This window comes from Harmonia axyridis, chromosome 7 (assembly GCF_914767665.1).
Source record: "Harmonia axyridis chromosome 7, icHarAxyr1.1, whole genome shotgun sequence".
Classification (NCBI taxonomy): domain Eukaryota; kingdom Metazoa; phylum Arthropoda; class Insecta; order Coleoptera; family Coccinellidae; genus Harmonia; species Harmonia axyridis.
The window spans coordinates 32,479,141-32,503,953 of NC_059507.1; the positions used below are offsets into that span (position 1 = coordinate 32,479,141).

Below are 24,813 nucleotides of genomic sequence, written 5' to 3' on the forward strand. Positions count from 1 at the left end.
GATAATTTGTTTGCATTATGTAATTTTTAAAATTCTGACTGGAACAACAAACAAGCTTCGCATTTACTTGATTGTCAGACCAGATCAGGAACTATAATAACACGAATTAGTGATCACAACCAGATATTGTTACTAGTGTTACTACTTAGCTACTTTTGAATTAATGAGATTGAATTCTTCATCAAAATATATATTTTATAAACTCGTGATTGTCACACATCGTGTTTGAAAAACTTATTCAAAAATATATGTTTACTTTAAGCTATATTGATATTTGAAAATTCAGAACTGAGGAGAACTGAATTAATCCACTATACTCAAATACAATAACAATCAGGTACAGGGTGTTTCATGAGTAACTGTAGCTGGAAACATATGCATTCAAAGCGAATACAGAACAATTTCGATAGTTTAAATCAGTCTTGGAAATTGTCCTGGGTCTATTAGTTCATGAGACTCAGCAATTTATCTGGTATCTTTGAGAGAAATCTATCAAAGCGTTAAAGAATTATAGTGGTACAAAAGTAGGTATTAATAAAATGCATATATAACATCTTGTTAACTTGGCGCAATATTTAACACTGATTCAGACTATTCAAATTGTCCTGTATTCTTAATGAAAGTTTGTTCATCTATTCATGAAACAACCATAATACTACTATTGCAGAAATTCATATTTACATTCAAGAAAACTCAAGTATTTTCACTATTGAGTTATAGGTAAAACTTCATTTCAATATAATTGCAGAATTTCAAAGATTCGTGATTTACAAATTTTATTTCAACTGAAGAAGTTTGCTGTTTCATGATATGTGAACAAAACCTGCATATTGCTAAACCTCAGCAAAAAATTGAAACAAAAACGTGCAGATCTTCAATTTGTATATTGAAAAAGCATTGCAGAAGGTGCTCTAGCAGGTATGAGTTTCGGTCCAGCATGTCTCTCATCAGTAACCCAATATTCTCTTCCATTGATAATTTTCTTTTTTCCTCCATTTTGCATACTGAACAGTGTATGATATGCAGGAGGAGGAGTCTTGTTGAAGTTGAGAACATTTGACTCCAAATGACCCTTGTAGATTGGTGTTACACCTCCTAAAAATATAATCACATGAGAGGAGAGACTCTAAAATGAGGCTCTAAAATAACACTTGTAGCAAAAATCTGAAAGAAGAGGTGCAGAGACAAACAACAAAAGTTTCTCTGATATCAGAGAACCTATGTGTCTATATATGGAGGAACCAACATTTCAGCTCATTTAGTAAGATCCAAATTAACAAAACGTTTTCCTTTGAAACAGGAGCCAAAAATACCCAAACCATGAGTCAACTAAGAACAGCAGAGATACGAATACTAAGAAATATTACAGAATATACATTACACGATCATAAGAGAAATGAGGAAATTAGGCAGATCTGCGGGCTACAAGACTGGAAAAATGGGCCAGAACAAGAAGAAGACAAACGAGGGACCGCATAGATATGATGCATGCCCAAGAATCGGTACAAAAGCTAGACCTCCCAAGAATGAGGGGCATTGTAGAAAACCCAAGACAAAGTCCTTACATGAAAAAAATAAGTGTTAGAAGTATTCATCACTTTATGCTTGTTATCATGGACTTCAAACATTATAGAAACGAAGGATCAGGATTCTATTATTTGATGGTTCATACGAAATATCGTCAGAAAAATTTCAAGGCAGTATTTACAAAATGTATTGTATTTTTTCTTTTCACTCACCTCTTAGAGTATGACCATAAGAAACATCGTTTCGTTTATTGTAATAATGAGTCATAAACATTTCTCCTGCGAATATCACTATGGATACTATCAATCCAACACCAACAATGAAATATGTCAGAAGAAGATCATTGTTCTTTAATTTCCTATCTTGACTCTGCAGTTGAATAGGACACAGTTTAGTACCTGGTAACTCTTCATTCAACTTGAACTTGATAACTCCGGCTTCTACCAAATGTTGCAGCCTGAAATCCCCATATCGATTCTAGCAAAGAATTCATGGTTGTATATTTTACAATGTTCATGATTGTGCAAACTTCAGAATGTTAGGTCAATAAAATTATAATATAGTGTTATGAGGTAGATACACTACATTTACCTAGCTTATGAAACATGCATATCAAAGGTTAGAAAATAACCCGATTATGACTGTGGTTTTCAATACAGTATAATTTCTATCGTTGAAGAAATGGATTAAGATTATTATTGGAGTCGTTAAAAACTATGACTTTTAGAACTATAACCATTTTTAAAGCTTCAACTTACGCATCATTGAAGAGTTCATAGTATTTAAATTGTCTGCTATAGGCAAAAGCTCTTGATGCTGTAAACACATGGAATTTGGTCAAGACGTAAGTGCATCTTTTGTCTTCTTTCACTCCATTTTTGACTTTCAGTTTGTAGTCATCGTAGATATCATACTCCACAATAGGTCTTTCTCGTATGAACATCATATTATCATTTGTCACATAGGTATTCATTATATCAGCATCTGTTTCATTTGGATAACTAGCTCTAGGACCAAGGTTTGTTTTAATTTCTTCGTATTCCTCGTAGATTTTGTTCTCGGTAGGAAGAGAAGTCAATTTGATGACTTCCTGTACGACATTGCCTGAAAAATAAAAATGAGCAAATGGAAATTCTATTTTCATCGGTTTCAAATATGCAACTAACCTTTATTGGTAACCCATTTCAATTTCATTTTTCCGATACTGTCTGGATCTGTAATTGGCAGAGTGAAATCAGATAAGGTCAAGAAAGCTGTCAGGTTTGCAGTATAAAATGCCGTCAATACTGTTATGAAGATCCACCAGGTTGCAAAAAGTAATCTTGTTGAGTCTGAAATGATAAACTCAGCATTTAGTGATTTCGCATTTGATGATTTCTTCTCGATATTTCTTTATTTTGGTCATTTGAATGTGTTTCACTCTAGTCAAATTATTCACTTTATACTATATACCCCCTGTCCTACGCCTCTATGAGACCTCTTGAAGATAAAGTACAAGTTTTTCTGTTACATTCTTTTGATGTTTGTAAAAAGACAGAAAGATCTGGAAAATAAGCTGATATGATACTACACAACCCCTGTAAATGTATATATACAGGGTGTGGCGTAATTAATGGATAATCTTGTACTGGCGAATAGGGGAGGTCATGGCCAACCAGAAAATGTAAAGTTATGTTCAGTAAAAATATCATAGTTTTCGAGATATCGGACAATTTCATTTTTTTCTAACAAGTGCACCTTTACTCACTAATTTCAATGCTGTGATCACAAATCTTGTTATTTCTTTGGGCATTGTTTTTTATTTTACTCTCAAATAGCTGTACTAAGAGATAAACGACCAAATTCCTACCATCTTGCTTAATTAAGAAAAAAAAAGTAGGTCTATCCTCATGTTTGCAAATTCACAGTTGTGAACTGCTAGGTGATTCTATGGCTCATGAAATAACCCGAATGTTCATTGTTACAAGGAAGAATTATCAAAGAAGTGTAGTGCTAGGCAGAGTTACTACCTGACATGTAATTTTCCCTACTTAATTTTTTGAAGCCATTAAAAAAATTCAAAATACAAAAAATTTCAAATTTATGGTATAGAAGCCATTGTTGAGCATACATGACAAAAGAACCTAGAAACTGCGTGAAAAAGTCCCATGAGCAGTAAGAAGAAAAGATGATACATTTTATATTTTTCAGTAAACAACAACACGAACTAACGGGTGTTTTTTTTTCGAGGTATATAACTTTAAGTTGGTATTACTGTTCAAAATGGCGACCGATTTAACAGCTGTCAAGTGATTTATTCTCAGTTTGGTTTGGCAATTCATCTCATGAATTGACTCACGCCTGAACAACGCTTGCAAATAGTGCAATTTCATTTCGAAAATAATTGTTCTGTGCGGAATACGTATCGCGCACTACGTCCATTTTATTTTGTTTAACGATGAAGCGCACTACTGGTTGAATGTCTACGTCAACACAAAACTGCCGCATTTGGAGTGAAGCTAATCCTCAAGTATATGTCGAAACACCGTTACATCCAGAAAAACTGATTGTTTGGTGCGCTTTATGGGCTGGTGGAATCAAAAACGATGATGGTCAGAACGTTACAGTCAATGGTGATCGGTATAGAGCCATGATTACTAACTTTTTCATCCCTAAATTGAATAACCATGATGTCCAGGAGCTGTGGTTCCAACAAGACGGCGCAACATGTCACACAGCTCGTGCCACAATCGATTTATTGAAAGACACGTTTGGTGACCGCTTAATTTCACGTTTTGGACCTGTGAATTGGCCTCCAAGATCTTGTGATTTAACACGGCTAGACTACTTTCTGTGGGGCTATATAAAGTCATTGGTCTGTGCGGATAAGCCACAAACCCTCGACCATTTGGAAGACAACATTCGCCGTGTTATTGCCGATATACGGCCACAAATTGGAAAAAGTCATCGAAAATTGGATGTTCAGATTGGACTACATCCGAGTCAGCCGTGGCGGTCATATGCCAGAAATCATATTTAAAATGAAATGCCACAAGATTATCTTGCGGATAAATAAAATTCATGTCAATCGAATAATCCATCATTGTTTTATTGCAATTTAAAGTTCTATTGCCCCAAAAAAACACCCTTTATTTCAGTTACTTGGTTTGATACTGGACTGACCTGCAATAGGACTCAACGTAGAACCCTGCTTCAGAAGTGCACCATACACGAACCAGAAACATACAGGAAACGAATAAGGCTCATCGTCATCAGAGCAGAACCTCACCCTTATCTGCACTATAACATATATGATCGGTCCGACCACGAACAGTGACACCATAATAAGTATCCAAACAGGAAAGGTGAAAGGTGCTAGTAGTCCTGTTCCAGTTGCAGATTCAGTAGGTCGTTTCATCAGTACCAACCATTCGCCAACATCAAGACTGGGAGAGTAATGCACCTTTTCTCTAAAATGACTGATGACTGGCATGAAGGCAACTGAAATGTTGACTTCCTGAAAATTTAGTACAATTGAAAATTGGGATTATTGAATTTGAAACTTTGAAAATGTTATCAAAAGTGATTTATTAAACATTCCAGTGATATTTTTCATTAACTTTGTTACACCCTAATTTCGTCTTTGTTCTGCCTAATGGACCAAAAATATAGTTTCTCTAATTCTGTGGTTATTCCGTTCATTCTTCCACATCTTGTAGAACAAAATCCTGCGAGAATATATCAGAAACGCACAGTTTTCATGGTCATATTTTATTATTCTATGTTGGTACTCCGAACTTTCCGCCACGGCTTTATCTGTCAATTCATCAATTTGCCTTAAAGAAATCAGTTCTGCCAACCAACATTTTTCAATGCAAAAATCACTAAATTATATTTATGGAGACATTTCATTAATTTCAATGAAAATGCAATGAATTAGAGAAAATAATGTATAATACTCGTACAGAAGGCTCATTCTACCACTCGTTCATTCCAAAACTCGCCACTTCGTGGCTCGTTTTTGAATTTTGAACTCGTGGAAGAATATCAATGCCTTCTGCACTTGTATTATAAATAACTATTCTATCATATCAACATCGGACTGGGAGCATTTTTCAAAATTTTCACTTCTCGACCAAATCCCAGGTTTTCCACCAAGCTTGCAGATATACTGAAAATATACCCTGCTTGGTTATGAGAAAGTTACAGATAAATGGAAGAATTTATTATTTTTTAATATTAATAAAAGAAATAAAACACTTGACTATACGTTCCACAAATTTTAATAAAAAAAAAAAAATTTGTGGAACGTATAGTCAAGTGTTTTATTTCTTTTATTAATATTGAAATTATGTTTCACCAAGTGATAAGCGAGGAATCAATTTCGATTATTATTTTTTGTTTATTTCAGTTTTTTTTTCCTTATTGCCTATGGACGATAAAATATTTGAGAAAATTCCACTTTTGTCGAAAAAAATTTTCTATGGTCCCGAGTTCATTCTATTAGTATAATATAGAGAGAAATCTGAAGAGATAATTTAAAAAACTGCTTTTTGAGCTTATATCTAGCCCCAACACCTTGGTATCCTCACCCCATTCATGAGCATCTTGACAACCCCTTCCTTCTCATCTCCATATGTATTTTGATGTGGCCAAACGACTGTGTAGTTGAACTCGAACTTTTTCCGAAGTATTTCGAGAAGCTCGAAGGCTATTCCGGTACCACCTGTTGAATTTATTCCACTCAATCTGTCATTCTAAAAAAATAATTAATCAAGTGAATAATAACCTAATCAGTAATCAATTTTCAGAATACTTATATAGCTTAGTAGTTATATTTCGATATGTATTAAAGATGTGCTTATATGGAAAGTGAAATATAATGAATTGAGAGCTAACTTTTGATTTTTTAATACATAAAAATAGATGAAAAAGTTTGAACAATTTTGGGAAAGCCTACTGAAGCCAGATTTAGTTTATATGTATCAAGAATATAAGAATATTGCTTCATTATTAGTTTTATTACAGATTGTCATACAAAAAATCTCAGCGGCGAATTTACCAGTAGGCCTAGTGGATAGGAGCATAGGGCGGCAAATTTCAGGTTCCGGCAAAATATCTGTCTCTCAAAAATTGAAAATTTTTCTATTATATCCCTACACACAAGGTTGGTCCGTTCAAGACGACGCATTTTTCTTCATTCCATAGACTAAATATTAAACGAATCATGTAAAAAAAATCATCAAAGACAAGCTCTTAATGCTAGTTCTTAGTACTCGCGTTATAAATTTTGGATTTTGTATTTGAATAACCGCAAAACATTATTTTTCTCTCTTTAATCGTCTATAACTTTACGAAATTTTACTCTACTTGTTCGACCATAGGTGAAAATAATAGGAAAATTTTTCACTTCGAAAGCACCTACAGCTAATTCACGACCTATGAAATGTTTCTCTAATGAAAAATTGTAAAATAGTAGTTTTTCGAATTTATTCTGAACTACTGAAGTAGTACCATAGTATAAGTATCCTTATACTATGGTAGTACATTTGTGGAAGACCGTTTTCTGTAAAAAAATTTATTTCCTATGCAGAGTTCACTAGGCAGAAGCCGTAGACTTAATAGTTTGAAATATATTTTCAATTATTGAAGATACAAAAAATCTTAATTTTTAGTTCTCATAATTGTAATATTATAAAATTTATCGTTGAATTAATGAGAATATTGAATTAATATGATTCTGAAGTAGAGTATCAAATCACAGAGGTCAGAATGGAGGGCAAGAATTTAATAGCCTAATGACGGTGAATGCCACAAAATTGAAATTTCGTGCATAAATGTATGTTGTTAAAATACTTTTTTTTATTACACTACATTTCTGAGATGTTATAAAGGGTGTTTTCAGAGGGTGCGTCATGATTTTTTGTGTGACAACTTCTATCAACAATATCAACAAATATCTCGAAAACAGTTCAATTTTATGTATTTCGATAAGAGTAGGTACCTTTTTCATCTTATTTTCTTCGCTCCATCGAATGTTTCTGTTTTTTCACCAAAACGAATACAACGAAAGAAATTGTCCCAAAAAAATTATGACTCACCCTCTAAAATCACCTTTTATAACAATATCAGAATTAAAGTAGTGTAATAAAAAATGTATTATAACAACATACATTTATGCACGAAATTTCGATCTGGTGAAATTCACCGTTTAGAAGTTATGCGGAGAAATTTTTTTAGTTTTATCATCTTTGATATTTATTTTGCCATGTACTATCACCTCCAGAAAACTCGATACACATTTTCGACTCATCCTTTATATGTATGGACATATGGTATAAAGGCTCCTAAAATTTTTTAAGAAAACTGAAAGGTCCATTGAAATTGAATTTGTAATAATTTAATACTGCTCATATTTTCGAAATTAATTGTGTCACGAAGACTTTCGGTTTCAACTTGTCGATATTGCAATAAGAGATAACAGATAAAAATAATTTTGACTATGAATTTCCAATGAATGATGCTGTGAATTATTATTATCAACAAACTTTACCGTTACAGTGGTTACATAAAGATGTTCCCCTTTTATTTCAGCAGCTAACTTCTCCATCCTCGTCTTTCTCAACGAAACAGAGTCTGTATGAAATATGGAAATTTTACTAGTTTAAATCATAATATTGAAAAAATAATAGGAGTTATGAATCAAAATGAATTTATGATCAAATGTCAGTTCTCCAATGTTGAAATTCTTTTTCCAATACCAATACTCAATTTATCTATATTTTTGAGAAGAGGTATTTAAAACATTCACTGAGAATTTTGTGTTTTTTGAACGTTGAAGAATCAAATAAAACATTCTAATAAAATCTCTTTCTACCTGCAATCTGTTCATCCAAACAGGTAGCATTTAGGCAAAGCCCTGATAAAAATAATTCAATCAACATTCTCACTAATACCGACTATGTTATTTTCAATACGACATGTCAAAGCTCATATGCATATACTGAAAACGTAAATTGTCCAGTGGAAATCTATGCGCATGAACAATTGTTAGCGTGGGAAAGTTTCCCGTATAAGTGCCATAAGTTTTACCCTGTAAATTACATTTTTCACGTCAATTATGATGTGTCAGGTCATTATGCATTCCGTAGCATTTTCTGTCAATAAATAGGCCACCTCATTTCAGATGGAAACATATTTTGATATAGACTCATTTTCTAGAAATGGATTGTCTACTATACAAAATTACTCGGTATAAAAAAGGTTCTTTCATTTATTATTATCCATATTGTATTTTAAGGTACACTTATTAGTTTGGATTGTCATTGAGGAACCTAATCAGATTGTAATTAAAGTAAATTTAAATTAACAATAAAAGAAGGTAAAAATTTATATGAACAATCAAAAAATATTTCTTTGATCAACTTTTGAAATTTATAGCATTTACCTACTCACAATTTCACATCTTATATAAAAGTGTTTTTTTTAGAGCTATAGAACTTTAAATTGCAATAAAACAGCGATGGATTATTCGATTGACAAGAATTTTATTTATCCGCAAGATATCTTGTGGCATTACATTTTAAATATGATTTCTGGCATATGACCGCCACGGCTGGCTCGGATGTAGTCCAATCTGGACGTCCAATTTTCGATGACTTTTTCCAACATTTGTGGCCGTATATCGACAATAACACGGCGAATGTTGTCTTCCAAATGGTCAAGGGTTTGTGGCTTATCCGCATAGACCAATGACTTTACATAGCCCCACAGAAAGTAGTCTAGCGGTGTTAAATCACAATATCTTGGAGGCCAATTCACAGGTTCAAAACGTGAAATTAGGCGGTCACCAAACGTGTCTTTCAATAAATCGATTGTGGCACGAGCTGTGTGACATGTTGCGCCGTCTTGTTGGAACCACAGCTCCTGGACATCATGGTTGTTCAATTCAGGAATGAAAAAGTTAGTGATCATGGCTCTATACCGATCACCATTGACTGTAACGTTCTGGCCATCATCGTTTTTGAAGAAGTACGGACCAATGATTCCACCAGCCCATAAAGCGCACCAAACAGTCAGTTTTTCTGGATGTAACGGTGTTTCGACATACACTTGAGGATTAGCTTCACTCCAAATGCGGCAGTTTTGTGTTGACGTAGCCGTTCAAACAGAAGTGCGCTTCATCGCTAAACAAAAAAAAGGGACGTAGTGCGCGATACGTATTCCCCACAGAACCATTATTTTCGAAATAAAATTGCACTATTTGCAAGCGTTGTTCAGGCGTGAGTCTATTCATGATGAATTGCCAAAGTAAACTGGGAATAAATCACTTGACAGCTGTTAAATCGGTCGCCATCTTGAACAGTAATGCCAACTTAATGTTATATACCTCGAAAAAAACACCCGTTAGATATAGCTTTTCCGCTAAGAATATAGGTACTGATGTATACAAAATCATAGCCTAAACTGGACCATCTAGAGCAAAAATGACAAGAATAAGACCCCCCTCGAAATCGTCTCGAGGCCCCAGGAACACTTCCAAATCTTTGATTTGCCTCGAGGTTTTCGAGTATACGGGATGTATTTTGACATTCAAGTTTCATTCCTCTGTGGGCAATTTAAAAGCACCTACCACGACGAAAAATTTACTAAGGTCACAATCTCATATTTGAGGTTTAATGTTTTCTTTAATGGTATTTCTACCAAAAAAAAGTATCAACATTTCTGTTGATACTTTTTTTTCAACCATATTTGTTATAATAAAAAGTTATTTGCATCAAATATTTTCATACGGGCAGAGGCCAAACGGTAGGTCCTAAAAGTCCTAGAATCAAACGAGTATATTGGATGGATCGTCTAAAATCAAAAAAATGTTTTCTTGACGGATGTCGGATACCCAGTGAGAGATCTACCGGTATAGTGACGGGGTTCAAGGGGCGGAGCTCCTTTGGCGAGCAAAGCGAGTCTTTATATAAGACTGATTTCTTGTTGAAGTGAAAAAATAGATAATATCAGGATTCTGCATCAAGCTCGAAATTCTTATTTTATATCTACAAGGAAAAAATTTATTCAATCGAACCTTATTCTTTCCAAGACAGAAGCGTACAGAATTGAATTTGAAGACAGATTCGTCATTGTGACCAAATGCGCTCTATTCGAAGAACGAGTGCTCAAAAAGATTAAAACTAAATTAAAAGAAGAATTGTCTCCAAAGATCATTGTCTATATCTACTGTTAAATAAGGAAAATAATGAAATGTTAAAATTCACAAATTGTCTGAAATTTTTCGTTTTCAATCGATATAATGAGTTCATTATATAGGGGGTGTAATTCAGGTCAAAATGAGGGGTAAGGAGCTTCTTCGAAGAGTTTGTTCGAAAATAGTGTGTATTCAGGGCTGTTTTGAATGAACGCTTCAACTGGAATACAACTGTTTATTCGGCAAATATTTACCTTCGAAACTACGCTCGATTGAGAAGGTATATTGAGACAGTTTCTGTCTGTTTGTGGATATATCGATAAATTATGCATTTTTAACGATAATTCATACATTTTTTCATGAGACAAGTGCATTTCGAATATATCGATTTGATTTGGCTCAAATAACAAATATTCTACATTGTGTAACTTGTGTTTGAACTTTTCGAATTTGGCTCAAATAACAAATATTCTACATTGTGTAACTTGTGTTTGAACTTTTCGAATTTGGAGGAACAGCAGAATTGGAAAATTAACTTCGACAAATGTGGTATCTTCAGGGTGTTTAAGTCGGAGATTGCAATTCTACACTGAATGATCCTAGCTGACAGTCAATTCTGAACAAATTCAATCAATAAAATAAAAATAATAAAATAAGCAGCCAAACCTATTTATTAGGCAAAATTACAGAAAAACCCTAATTTAGTAATAGTATATGTAAAAAACCTTAAATCTTATCCAATATGAGAGTTCCAGAAGAGTTTTTATTTATGAGTGAAATATAAAAATGAAAACAACTTCTATTGATGCCTATATGCACCTATTTTGATGTTACATGTAAAATGGCGTCAAATAAATAATGAATAATTAATTTTTAAAGTCTCATTAATTATCTCTATATCCACGCCTCTTTTTTCATCTTGTTTAAGGTTTTCTTTTATTGTTTTTTTGTACTTGATATATTTGTGCTCAAAGTCCTCATACAGTCTGAACAATATGAACAAGCATTGCTCAGTTGTTGTTTCGTCTCCATGAGGATAACATTGAAATTGTTGCATATGTATTTTGTGGGCAAATTTCGAAGTTTTGGCACTACAACTTTTAAACCAGAGGAGATAGACAAAATCTGATACCCCATTCTAGATCTCTTTTTCTGAGAAACTAACGAGGGTAGTATTCATTTTTGGCTACCTCCTTTTGTTTTCGAGTTATAAGCGGAAATTGTAAAAATCTCCGCTAATACTGATGATAACGCTCTGAAATTATAACATTATACAGGCACTTTTTTACGTAGAATCCAGTGGCGTGCTCGTCTTTTCAAAAAGGTCTTTAATTACGAAACTATGACCCAAAGTTATGTTTTTTTGAATGGGACCACTAGATTTCTGTGCCATTTTTTGAAAGCTTAATTTTTTCTGATTTCAAAAATATATAACATCGTATGGTGTGTGTTAATATAAATAATAGAAAATGTATTAGCGGAGATATAAATGTTTTTCGATATCGCCATTTTTCCAATTTTCGCTTATAACTCGAAAACAAAAGAAGGTGGCCAGAAATGAATACTACCCTTGTTAGTTTCTCAGAAAAAGAGACCGGGAATAGGGTATCAGATTTTGTCTTTCTCCTCTGGTTTAAAAGTTGTAGTGCTAAAACATCGAAATTTGCCCACCCTGTACAATATTTAAGCACCTTTTAATTGTGGTTGGAATCTCAAATAAATTGAATTGAATTGCCCATTAACAAACTTGAACGGCACAAGCACACCTTAAAAGGTATATCCTGAAAAGTTAAGAGTTAAAGGCTGACCTCCTTGAGTTCTAATATGACTTGTCATAGATATTGATATTTGTAAGTAATGTTGAAAATAACACTCCATTGAAATTTCATCTGTTAGTACCTATATGCAAATGTGTACGATAAATTTTTCGTTGATTTTACTAGATCACATTTCACTTTTACCTACTTAGATATAAAACCTAATAAAATGTTGGTAATAACAAAGAGCTCATTTAGATATGGATTCCCAATGTTTTATATGACATACCTACAGGGAATTGTTTCACAATTCAAGGTCGACCTATCGATCCGTCAACACCATTTATGTTATTTTATTCCAACTGCCAGTTACTCCACTTACCCCATGATAATAAATGTGCCTAACTTCACATATCCCTTCTGTGTATTTCCTCATATGTCGATGGATGTAGGTCATTTATAAAGATAATGCAAGTATTCACCTATTTCGAAATATAGAAAAACTAATCCGAAATATTGCGAAACACTTTTGAAACGAGAAAAATATTTAATCACCTTTAATCTTAAAAAACTTTTAGATGGTCCTCCTGGTGGTTGTTTGGCGTCTGATGGTGACGGTTTTTCAGCCCATTGCCCCATTATGCTAATCATTTGGGGCTCATATGCGATCAACATGAATCTACTTGAATCCCACACTCTTCTCTGATAACCACATTTCTCACCCAGTCCAGAAGTGTCAAACCTTTTATCATTCTGAGCGTTTTCATTTCCTATTTATATTTTTAGTTTTCGATGTTTCAGAACGTGTCTATGGCATAGTAGTATGGGCCTTCTTTTACAGGTTTATAAATTCTCACTTTGTTCTCGACTGACATACTTGATCCTCCATATAATATTTCCTTGATAACCTTATGTAGTGTTTTTATATCGTTGTCTAGGGGTTTATATAAAAGGCTGCCGGAACTTAACTATTGTTTATTTACACAATGTACAATTTTCGTCAATTGAATGTACAGCCACTGAACTTTCGTCTAGGGAACTATTTTATTCCGTCTAATAGTTAATAGTCTAATTATCAAATCATCTAATTCGCTGCGTCTACTCTTTTACGTCGAACTCTATGCGTCTATCACGTCGGATTCTTTAACCTTTTCCCGTCTAATCTGTAACGTCGAATCCAACTATGTCCGTCTACTATCTTACGTCGAATTCCACCCTCGTTGGTCTGTTTCGTACTTCAGTCTCCGTTTTAAGTCTCAAGTACCTCTTCCCCTTACGTCTCCCTATCGATAAATCTGCATGGTCCAACCTTTTAGGGTCGATCGTGTAGTTCTCGTTTCGTAAAGTCAGTAGCGTATCATTCAGTCGGGTGTTAAGAATTTGGATCCCACACTTATATTTGCTTGAGTTAGAGCTTCTTTTATGAGGCTTCTGTCACTTGAGAGTTCAATTCGAAGGTAGTAGAATTTCATTTGGATAAATAAGGCAAAGCAAGGCAGCGAAATTTTATTTTGCCGGGGCGCCAAAATATCTGGCGGCAGCCCTATTTGGACAAGGGCTCATGCTTGGGATTTTTCGGTAGATATGGCTGAACTGAATTCTGTAGAACACGCCGTAAACCTACATAACAACCGCTTTGAAGATCATCCTCACTTTCTGCCCTAAATAATTTACCATCAGCATAACATAATATTTTGATGCTTTGGTTGCCCATTTTATACTGAGCATTGGTTTCTTTCGCATCATTCATTATTTCATTCATGCTTAGGTTGGATAGTTCTGGACTAAGGCTGTCTCCTTAGCGTTTTCTTGTTTTCATTGGTACAAGCCATATGACGATTTGATTTTTGTGCAAATTATTCTGATTAGGTTCTCAAATAGTTTTCTGATTTTTTTTGTCTAATTTTTTTTTCTTTAATATCTTGATAATGTAATTTCATCGAACTCTATAATGTTATAAATTTACGAAGCTAAAAAATTGAGTGCCTTTTTGATTACCTGTTGAATAACAAATTCATATAGTGACTACGGTTGACGTATTCTTCCTGAAACCTTGTGGTTCTTCAGAAAACGAGAAAAAAAATACAGTTATGTAGTCTCCCTCTTTCTTTTCATTCGATTTTTGAATTTCAAAACGTGAACTATTCAGAAAAATAATTATTTATCATCGAATGATTCCCAAGGTTTATTATTGATAATAGTGGGTTTTTTTCAGTTTTAAGATATAAAGCGCATATGAAATAAGTTTCGAAAGGACATCCTATTAGAGTCAACTTCATTGAAAATTGAATCACTTTCCTTTCAAATGATGCTCGATAAGATAAAACTGCATTCTATATCATTATTTTTATAAAATGATCGCAAATTTGTATAGCTATATATTTTAGGTCATTTCCTTATCTTATAATCATTCTTATCTTGTTGTTTCAATCCTTCACCTGATTTGGTAAATTATTCCCAATAATAAATCATAAATGAACTTCTAGTCCCCTTGAAATATAATTTTTCTAATTTATATATTTAATCCGAATATTCTGTAATTTTGCTTCCAATCCTTAAGCAAATCGAACTTAGATTGTGTAATTTTATATTTTCTTATATTTCAAGAAATAATGCAATTAATTGAAGTAATATATTATGCAACGAGCAAGTAATGACTCCAATTGGATACATATTGAGACACCACTATTAAAATTACAAAACTAGCCACAGACAAGACAGTGTTAATTGAGATGTAATGAATATGGGTGTCTCAATAACCATTGAATACAAGATAGATATATCATTTTTAACGATTCTGTTATGAACTTATGAAGCATAATTTTTGAAACACCAGAGAAGATTTGGCGAAGACAATGTCCACAATATAAATTTCCATCAGAAAAATTCATGTTGGAATTTAGCAATTTTTGTTCATTATGTTCCCATCATTTCATTTCTACGGTAAATTTTCCATTTAGTTGATTGAGAAAAAAGAGGTTTTTGTAGGTACTTTCGAAATACCTAAGAATCTGAAATATTCAGGGGATCATGAATGCTACGATTAAGAACACCACCACGTGGTTATAAAATTCAAAATGAAATTAGAGATTTTGGTTCTGGTAAATCACCAATTTCTATGGGGTTTCCACATAATCTTCATGGAAGAAAGTTAATATTTTTAATTTGTGAATGAAAAAAATTTGATAACTTTTCGTTTTTCGCAACAAAAAAAATTGACGGTATGTACTTTGTTCAAAACACTGATATAATTTTAAAATATTCATGGAAAAAACCTACCAAAATTCATTACAAAAGAGATAAAATCATAATTTCGTGAAAGTCGTCATACAGTGCTGTCCTCTACTTATTTGCTTCGAAAAAATCAAGAAGTTGAAGAGAATATACAACTTCGTACACCCTACAAATTTCATCGCAGGAGCGCCAGAGGGGAAATGAATGGCTACCAAAGTTTGACTAATACGCGAAACACCACGTGGTGGTAATCCCTCTAGAGATTCCGTAAATATAAACGTTCTAAATTGTGATTTTTTGTTCATTTCAAAACTGCACATTCCATCTAGATTAAATTTACATAGGAATATAAAATAATGATTTGAAGTTTCTTACAAAATTTCATGTAGATAGCGTCATCATCAGAACCATAAAAAATTAAAGAAGAATATCGAAAAACAATGAGGTAGCACTGACGTGAAGTCTGGAACTTTCAAACGGTTGTTCATTCATTGGCCAATTGCGTAATTAAAGACTAAATAACTGTATATATGTGTCCTCCAAAGGTGTAATTGGCCAATTCATAAACGAGCGCTCGAAATCTGTTTTTTTTTAGGTCAGTACTTTCCTCATTTATTTTTCTTTATGATTTTGATGAAGCGAAGCTATCCATACCAAATTTGCAAGAAGATTGAGAAAGAAATTTAACTCAATTTAAATGAACGCTTGTTAGGAAGGAATTAATCTATATTCTCAACTTTTGTGGCGAGTAGTATATTTCACATAGATCATCAAACTTGTTGATAATTCCAATAATTCTACTCTATGGACAACTGTCTTAAGTAGCTACAAGTTTGAAGTACTGACCTTTGAAGTGATAACAATTGGTTTTTATCTCCAAATGAAGTCAACAGGAAGGAGAGTAAGTCATTGTTGTTGTAATTGTCATATCGTGAAGATGAGAGCGTTCCTTTCCATTCTGTTGATTTTAATTTTCGTCACAATATCGACAAAATGCAATATACCAAGAACAGTAAATTCTTTCGATGTTAAATATGAACCCAATTGGAACAGTCTAGACTCCAGGCCTCTTCCAAAATGGTACGACGAAGCCAAAATAGGTATTTTCATCCATTGGGGAGTGTTTTCTGTTCCCAGCTTTGGATCTGAGTGGTTCTGGGCAGATTGGAAATGTAAGTTTAAAAAAAAATAATTTTTTGATCGAGCTACTGACTGCAGTAATTCTCAGTTGAGTGGAATTTTCATGAAAGAAAATAGTCCATTGATTTGAAAAATAAGCACAATATCTGTATTTTGTTATTCGGCAGAATGTTATTGTATATCTACAAGATAATGATGTTTTATATCGACAAAATTAAATATCAAAATCTCAAGATGTCAAAAATTTCATATTTGTCATTCCAAATCAATCATACAAATCTGTTATAGACAGCGACCTTTCTGTTGCTTCATTTTATATCGATTCGATCATATGAAACTATAAAAATACCTTAAGAATTCTGAGTGATCAAATTACAGCAGCCTAGATTGAGTATTGTGAGTTTCATTCGTAAGATGGCATCTCAAGCTGCACAATATCTAGATGTGTCTAACCCTTGCCTCCCTGTGCTATAATAAATTCACTAAGGATCTCACGCAAATATTCCTAATTTCCAAAAAATTAGATATCAATAAAAATTTGAATTTTTTTTCTTACGGAAATGAATTGATATTCAAATTTTTCCGTACTATAATAGTTATTTATAATACAAGTGCAGAAGGCATTGATATTCTTCCACGAGTTCAAAATTCAAAAACGAGCCACGAAGTGGCGAGTTTTGGAATGAACGAGTGGTAGAATGAGCCTTCTGTACGAGTATTATACATTATTTTCTCTAATTCATTGCATTTTCATTGAAATTAATGAAATATTTCCATAAATATATTTTAGTAATTTTTGCATTGAAAAATGTTGGTTGGCTGAACTGATTTCTTCAAGGCAAATTGATGAATTGACAGATAAAGCCGTGGCGGAAAGTTCGGAGTACCAACATAGAATAATAAAATATAACCATGAAAACTGTGCGTTTCTGATATATTCTCGCAAGATTTTGTTCTACAAGATGTGGAAGAATGAACGGAATAACCACAGAATTAGAGAAATTATATTAAGTCTAAGACTAAGTCGGTCTTGAGCTAATTCCATTTTATTTCAATTATTCTTCTCATATCTTTCTAATATAGAGAACATCAAAGTTGTTCACCATCAACCTTTCTCATTGAATTTGCTATAATGAAGATTCATACATTTTTAGCCAACTCTTCGAAATATGTAGACTATGTGAACAACAACCTCCCTAAAGGTTTTTCTTATCAGGAATTCGCAAAAGATTTCAAAGCTGAATTCTTCAATCCAAAAGAATGGGCAGAGCTATTCAAAAAATCTGGAGCAAAGCAAGTATCCCATACGTATCAATCGATCACTCTGTAATTCTCAACTTTCAGATATGTTGTACTCACTAGTAAACATCATGAAGGGTTCACTCTTTGGCCTTCCAAGTATTCATTCAGTTGGAATGCTAAGGATATTGGACCCCATAGAGACTTAGTTGGTACGTGACAGAAATAATCCAAATAATAACAATACACTAGTAACTTCACACTTTTGCCGTCTTTCTGACAGGAGATCTTTCAAGAGAAGTACGGGAAGCTGGTTTGACATTTGGCCTCTATCACTCTCTGTATGAGTGGTTCAACCCTATGTATCTATCTGATAAGACCAGCAAATTCACATCAACTGAATTCATCGACAAAAAAATCATACCCGAGATGAAGGAAATAGTGGAAAAATATAAACCTGATGTGCTTTGGTCAGATGGAGATTGGGAAGCAAAAGATTCTTACTGGAAATCTACAGAATTCTTAGCCTGGCTTTACAATGAGAGCCCTGTTAAAGATACCATTGTTGTGAACGATAGATGGGGCATTGATATACCTTGCAAACATGGAGATTTTTTCACTTGTACTGACAGATACAATCCAGGTAAGTGTGAAAGAATATTTAGGTGCGTATTTATGACTAGGATTGAGATTTAAGATTCAAATGAGAAGGTTCAGTTTCACTGCAACCTAACGGTCTACTGTGCCCTCCATCAGAGCTATTCTCTCCATAACGTGATCTACAACTCGCCTTCCAATTCCTGTTCTAATGAACTCCAGTATTTGGGATGGCTTCAAGGAGGCTTATTCCTCACATCTACAAGTTTCTTATCCAAAGCAGATTTTGCTTTGGCTAGTGATGGCGAGGCATTCTGTCACCAGGTGATCCGAAGTTTTTCCCTCCTCCCAACAGAATCTACTCGTCATTTTCTGCTAGACCCATTCTGATGAGAGGTTTCCTATGGCGATAAAACCCTGTGAGAAATACAGTGAGGAGGTGTTGGTTTTTCTTGCTAGGATCCAGATACTTCTTGGATCTCGCAGTATCAAAGTTTCGAAGGATTTTCCTGGAATGATCCAAACCAGGAATATTCAGACAGAATCTTTCTCTCTCGGTTTTTTTCTTCTCCTGAAACTCTTTTTTATTAGGTACATTGGTCTACATCACAGAAAGGTTGCGGGCCGATGAAAGATGTTTGTGCTCCTTTTCTGGGAAGTGTGTTGGCCTCTTCATTCCCTCCGATTCCCGAGTGACCGGAAACCCAGACTAAAAAGACCTTGTTGTTCTTGCCTATTTCTTTTAGTTTTCTTCGGAACCCCAATATCATCTTAGAAACGATAATATGTGAGCTCGGTGCTTTGATTGCAGCCTATGTATTTACGATATATGTATTTTGTTCACAAATTGAAGAAAAATTGATAAGACAGAATTTGTGACAATCTATTTTTAAGTACGATATTTTAATCCATTTATAAAGACTTTCATGTACCTATTGCTCATATGGAATACGTTTAAGATTATATTATGTTTATCGTTGACACTTATAACTTCCCATCAACCTATCAATAGATCTACACAGATTCAAATGAGATTGCTAGATAACTTTAGGTGATACTTCCATGATAACTGCAATCTTATTCTTCAAACAAATATAGGTACCCTTCAAAAGCATAAGTGGGAGAATGCAATGACTTTGGACAAGGAATCGTGGGGCTTTAGAAGAAACGCACCTTTGAAGGACTATCTCACCATTCACGAGCTTTTGGAAACACTAGCACAGACCATAAGCTGTGGAGGTATGTTCAATAAGATTAAATAACTGATTGAATATTCATTTTTTTTTGGCTTAAGGTAACTTATTAGTGAATGTAGGACCGACGAAAGAAGGTACCATCGCTCCAATATTCGAGGAAAGACTGAAAGATCTAGGAAGTTGGTTGAAAATAAACGGAGAAGCAATTTATGGAAGCAAACCTTGGACATATCAAAATGACACCTTAACTTCAGGTGTTTGGTTCACCCGGAATTCAGAAGCTATCTACGCTATTGTTTTGAATTGGCCGGAAGGAAATCTACTCAGATTGAAGGCAGTAAAAGAAGAATTCGATACATCTTCTGTCACTCTAGTTAAAATGCTTGGAAATAATGACAATTTGAAGGTAAAATCCTATAAACGGGGTTGTAATATTTTTAGAAGACAAACTTCATCAACTGTCGAATGTTAGATACTGACCATCTACTCAAATCATTCACTACTAATTTTTTCTTTGAGCTACCTACTCCAAAAATATCGGTTGATATCTAGCGACCTCGGAGGATAAATGAAGGGTGTTTTTTTAGAGCTATAGAACTTTAAATTGCAATAAAACAACAATGGATTATTCGATTGACATGAATTTTATTTATCCGCAAGATAATCTTGTGGCATTACATTTTAAATATGATTTCTGGCATATGACCGCCACGGCTGGCTCAGATGTAGTCCAATCTGGACGTCCAATTTTCGATTACTCTTTTTAACATTTGTGGCCGTATAACGGCAATAACACGGCGAATGTTGTCTTCCAAATGGTCAAGGATTTGTGGCTTATCCGCATAGACCAATGACTTTACATACCCCCACAGAAAGTAGTCTAGCGGTGTTAAATCACAAGATCTTGGAGGCCAATTCACAGGTCCAAAACGTGAAATTAGGCGGTCACCAAACGCTACTTTCAATAAATCGATTGTGGCACGAGCTGTGTGACATGTTGCGCTGTCTTGTTGGAACCACAGCTCTTGGACATCATGGTTGTTCAATTCAGGAATGAAAAAGTTAGTAATCATGGCTCTATACCGATCACCATTGACTGTTACGTTCTGGCCATCATCGTTTTTGAAGAAGTACGGACCAATGATTCCACCAGCCCATAAAGCGCACCAAACAGTCAGTTTTTCTGGATGTAACGGTGTTTCGACATACACTTGAGGATAAGCTTCACTCCAAATGCGGCAGTTTTGTTTGTTGACGTAGCCATTCAACCAGAAGTGCGCTTCATCGCTAAACAAAATAAAATGGACGTAGTGCGTGATACGTATTCCGCACAGAACCATTATTTTCGAAATAAAATTGCACTATTTGCAAGCATTGTTCAGGCGTGAGTCTGTTCATGATGAATTGCCAAATCAAACTGAGAATAAAGCACTTGACAGCTGTTAAATCGGTCGCCATCTTGAACAGTGATACCAACTTAAAGTTATATACCTCGAAAAAAACACCCGTTATAAGCCGGTCGTGTAGAATTTTAGCTCATTGATGGTGAAGTTTGTCTTCAAAAACTTGTGTCATGCAGTTCCTAAATGTAATTAACGATTTTCATTTTGTTAATTTTTCAGTGGTACTCGACTGTTACAAGCATCGATATTTCATTTCCAGACAAAGCAAAGGTCAAAAGTAGGCATGCATGGGTTTTGAAAATAAAGAATTCGAAATAATTTTTGTTTTATTCACAAATTTCGACCTCCTGATGATAGAAATTTCGAACAGATTATCATAATTTTTTTCTCATGAAGAAAATAATTATTCATAAAGAGAAAAAAAAGTGTTCCCGCTTCCATTTCATCTTAGAGTAAAATTTCGAGAGCATTGTCAGTTGGCAGTGAGACACCATCATAGAACTGTTCATAGAAAACAGTCGGTTCTCCATAGCATATGATTAAATGTGGGACCAACTTTTTAGCATTTATTGAATAACTGGGACAGAAACGATCAAGATATACCACAATATTCGAAACGGTCATTTTTCAAAAACGCCTTGTAACTCAAGAACGAATCGAGATATCTATGATCTGCGTTCGAATATCCTATTATTTCGAAAAAAGAACTCAGAGGTAGGTACTTGAAGATCTTTTATCTAAATATTATAGTTTTCGTGATGCTTTCAGTGTGCATCGAATTTGGGACACCCTATACACTAAGTGCACTGGGTACTGCATAATGTTTCTGTTACAGCTTCTAAGAGATCTTCCTTTTTCTCTTTCATTCCCAATAATCTTGAATTCTCACGTCTGCCTTGCTGCAATTCAATCGCATTTACATTTGAAAAATGGAAAGCAGAATCAATAGTGATTCCGATGAAAAACCAATGTAATTATATCAAATCTAATCACAATTTATATTTCTTAGTATTAATGGTTAAGTCAGTCATTTTATTAGATCTCGTTTATTTCGATCTCTTATTGACGGAGAGTTGGAAACAAAATTCAAACAGTTGTCCATGAATACGAAGGTCTTTGCTGTTTACAAAAATTTATCTATGCGTTCAAATCAACAGAAACTAAAATATAACGATTCCCGAAGTTGATATATGTCCAATACACACAAAATATAGATACATGGCAAACAAAATCTGATGTTTATTTCTGAAACGTAAAACACTCATTTCGTGTGTTACACAGCATGATTGATGAACGAAATCAACACAAAAAGGACTAGTTTCCCCAAACTTGAATATTTTCGCAAAAATGAATATTACTTTGTCCGACATCTACAGAAACCTGTCGCTAACCCAATGTTTAAACCTAATTGTTCAAAATTACAGCCAACCAAGCGATCTAATAAGTGTTTACAGTGATTTTAACGAGTTCCAATTCGCCCACAAGCAAATGGACTATTCAAAAAAGGTACTTTCGAAATTCAATCCTATAAAGCCTCGGATGTACTTGTTCGAAAACCTGGGGGATGATAAGTTGAAATATTTCCTGAAAGGGTTGAAGCACCGTAACATAACCTTCAATGCCAGAGCGGACTATATATTCGTTAGAAAAGAATTTGATGAGGTGTTCTTGAGATTGACTATGAAGTACTTCATATTTCATGCTTTGTTCATCAACTCTAATACTGGGGAAATGACAACTCATTTCCCTTTCAAGACTAACAGCCTTAACAACCTTTTCACCAAATTATTTCCAATTGGTGTTTGCAAGGACGGCCAAGTCCATCTGCTAAACAACTACACCAATCTCTTTCCTAGAAAAATTCCAAGCACGTGGAAGAACTCTACGATTCGTATAATGCATCACCATCATAAAGTCTACAGCATGTGTGGCAAATGCAAGGAACAGGGAATAGAAATAGAGATCTTCGACACTATATCCAAAATTATAGGAGTCAATACTATTTTTTATAGGGTGGACACTCCACCAACGGCCTGGAGACTCTTCCACGAAGGCGTTTTCGATCTCTTCCTCATAAATTACATTCCCATCCCTTTCACAGACTTCACGATGTCCTATATCAGAGAACTCTATTTCTGGTTTGTTCCTTTTCCAGGTATCACACCCAGGTGGTCTAATATTTTGACAGTATTTTCATTGGATGTTTGGTTATGTATAATCTCCTCAATAATCTTGATATCTGCAGTGTGGATGATCAGCTCTCTTCTAATCGGAAAAAGATTCATTCCTCAGCTTTTGAGAATTGTCGGATTTATTGTAAGCCTCTTTTTAGAACAGAGCCGGAAAGTAAATCCTCCCAAATGGATAAATGAATATTTGCTGTTTAAATCACTCTTTCTGGCGTTTTTCATAAACACATTCTTCAAGAGCAGATTGACGTACCTCCTGAATGGTTTGAATTACGAAAAACCTATCGCCTCTTTTGAAGAAGCTGTGGGACTTGGATTGTCAATTGGCAGCATCAAAGACTACGTGCAAATGTTCAATACTTCTAAAGAGATGTCGAGATATCTAGAAGATAAATTGATATATTGCGACTTTGACAGTTTAGAATGCGCCAATAGAACCGCTTTCAACATGGATATGATTTCAATGCAATCTGCCACAAAGATAGTGGATGCCAAGCCTATATTTTTCGATGAAAAGGCTGGTCATTGGTTAATCAAACCCTTGGGTCCCCCAGTGCACATAAAACCTATCGTTGCCTCCTTTCCATTGGGATTTCCTATGTTCCAACTCTACAACAAATACCTTTATCGTTTGGTTGAAAGCGGCATTGTCGATAAAATATCCAGACGATATTATGACGAAAAGACTCTTAAAACTACAGATCCTTCGTTGGCTGCTACAGACAGTTTAAATTTAGACCATATGGTAGCGCCTGGTGTTATATGGATAGCAGGAGTATTACTCAGTATATTGTTGTTTGTTTTTGAAAAGAACGAATTACTTGATATAGTTTATAAAAAAAACATAAAAACACATTGAGTAGTTTTAAAATATAACATTTTTAGTTATTGCTTTTGTATTAGTAGGCCATATGTTTCTCATGATATATCAATGATTAAAGAATCAAATTGTATTTCTCTATGTTTCTGTCAATAAGAAGATAACCTTACTATTCGTTTCATCTGTAAAATGATTAATTCTAACAATTAACAATAATGAAACACAAACTTAAAGAAACATGAAAAAACTCTTTTGGAAATTTGCAACTTCAACGGGACTTGTTATACAATATGGTTGTGTGGTACACTGTTTTTTTCAATATGTAGGGGAAATGGTTCTTGTCAGTAATTTCTTTTCATCCTTTAATATTGTAGTAAAGTATTTTTTTTTAGTGTTCAGGACCGTCTATGGAACCTACAATTTTTACTGATGACATAATCATTACAGAACACATAACTCCTAGGCTTCGACAAATACAAAAAGGTGACATTGTTATTGCCAAATGTCCTCATAATCCTCAACAAAATATCTGT

General features: G+C 34.2%; 2 protein-coding genes across 3 annotated transcripts; one reads left to right on the top strand and one right to left on the bottom strand.

Annotated features, from left to right (window-relative positions):
• Positions 1-169: 169 nt before the first annotated feature.
• On the bottom strand, positions 170-16,695 carry LOC123683951 (glutamate receptor ionotropic, delta-1). 2 transcript variants are annotated; one of them, XM_045622964.1, is made up of 8 exons: positions 8,384-8,515; positions 8,060-8,142; positions 6,099-6,263; positions 4,690-5,023; positions 2,694-2,858; positions 2,286-2,631; positions 1,740-1,984; positions 170-1,095 (listed from the first exon to the last, which is right to left on the bottom strand). In XM_045622964.1, exons 1-8 carry the CDS (start codon positions 8,448-8,450, stop codon positions 875-877), a joined length of 1,626 nt encoding a protein of 541 aa, XP_045478920.1. In that variant the 5' UTR covers positions 8,451-8,515; the 3' UTR covers positions 170-874. The 2 variants fall into 2 exon arrangements, with proteins under 2 accessions (XP_045478920.1, XP_045478921.1); XM_045622965.1 differs by lacking the exons at positions 8,060-8,142; positions 8,384-8,515 and adding an exon at positions 16,543-16,695.
• LOC123683953 (alpha-L-fucosidase) lies at positions 16,522-21,637 on the top strand. The gene is made up of 7 exons (XM_045622966.1): positions 16,522-16,868; positions 17,991-18,129; positions 18,181-18,287; positions 18,359-18,718; positions 19,771-19,911; positions 19,967-20,274; positions 21,491-21,637. The coding sequence occupies exons 1-7, from the start codon at positions 16,577-16,579 to the stop codon at positions 21,587-21,589; spliced, it is 1,446 nt and encodes a 481-aa protein (XP_045478922.1). The 5' UTR covers positions 16,522-16,576; the 3' UTR covers positions 21,590-21,637.
• Positions 21,638-24,813: the final 3,176 nt, after the last annotated feature.

What these genes read in the sequence shown, in the direction of transcription:
- LOC123683951 (XM_045622964.1), bottom strand. Translation starts at nt 8,450, where the DNA reads ATGTTGATTGAATTATTTTTATCAGGGCTTTGCCTAAATGCTACCTGT. An exon ending in TCAAGATGCTCATGAATGGG is followed by an intron (nt 5,024 to 6,098) that starts GTGAGGATACCA and finishes CTAAATTTTCAG; the next exon opens with GAAGTCAACATTTCAGTTGC. An exon ending in TTATGGTCATACTCTAAGAG is followed by an intron (nt 1,096 to 1,739) that starts GTGAGTGAAAAG and finishes TTATATTTTTAG; the next exon opens with GAGGTGTAACACCAATCTAC.
- LOC123683953 (XM_045622966.1), top strand. Translation starts at nt 16,577, where the DNA reads ATGAAGTCAACAGGAAGGAGAGTAAGTCATTGTTGTTGTAATTGTCAT. An exon ending in ACCCCATAGAGACTTAGTTG is followed by an intron (nt 18,288 to 18,358) that starts GTACGTGACAGA and finishes TCTTTCTGACAG; the next exon opens with GAGATCTTTCAAGAGAAGTA. An exon ending in ACAGACCATAAGCTGTGGAG is followed by an intron (nt 19,912 to 19,966) that starts GTATGTTCAATA and finishes TTTTGGCTTAAG; the next exon opens with GTAACTTATTAGTGAATGTA.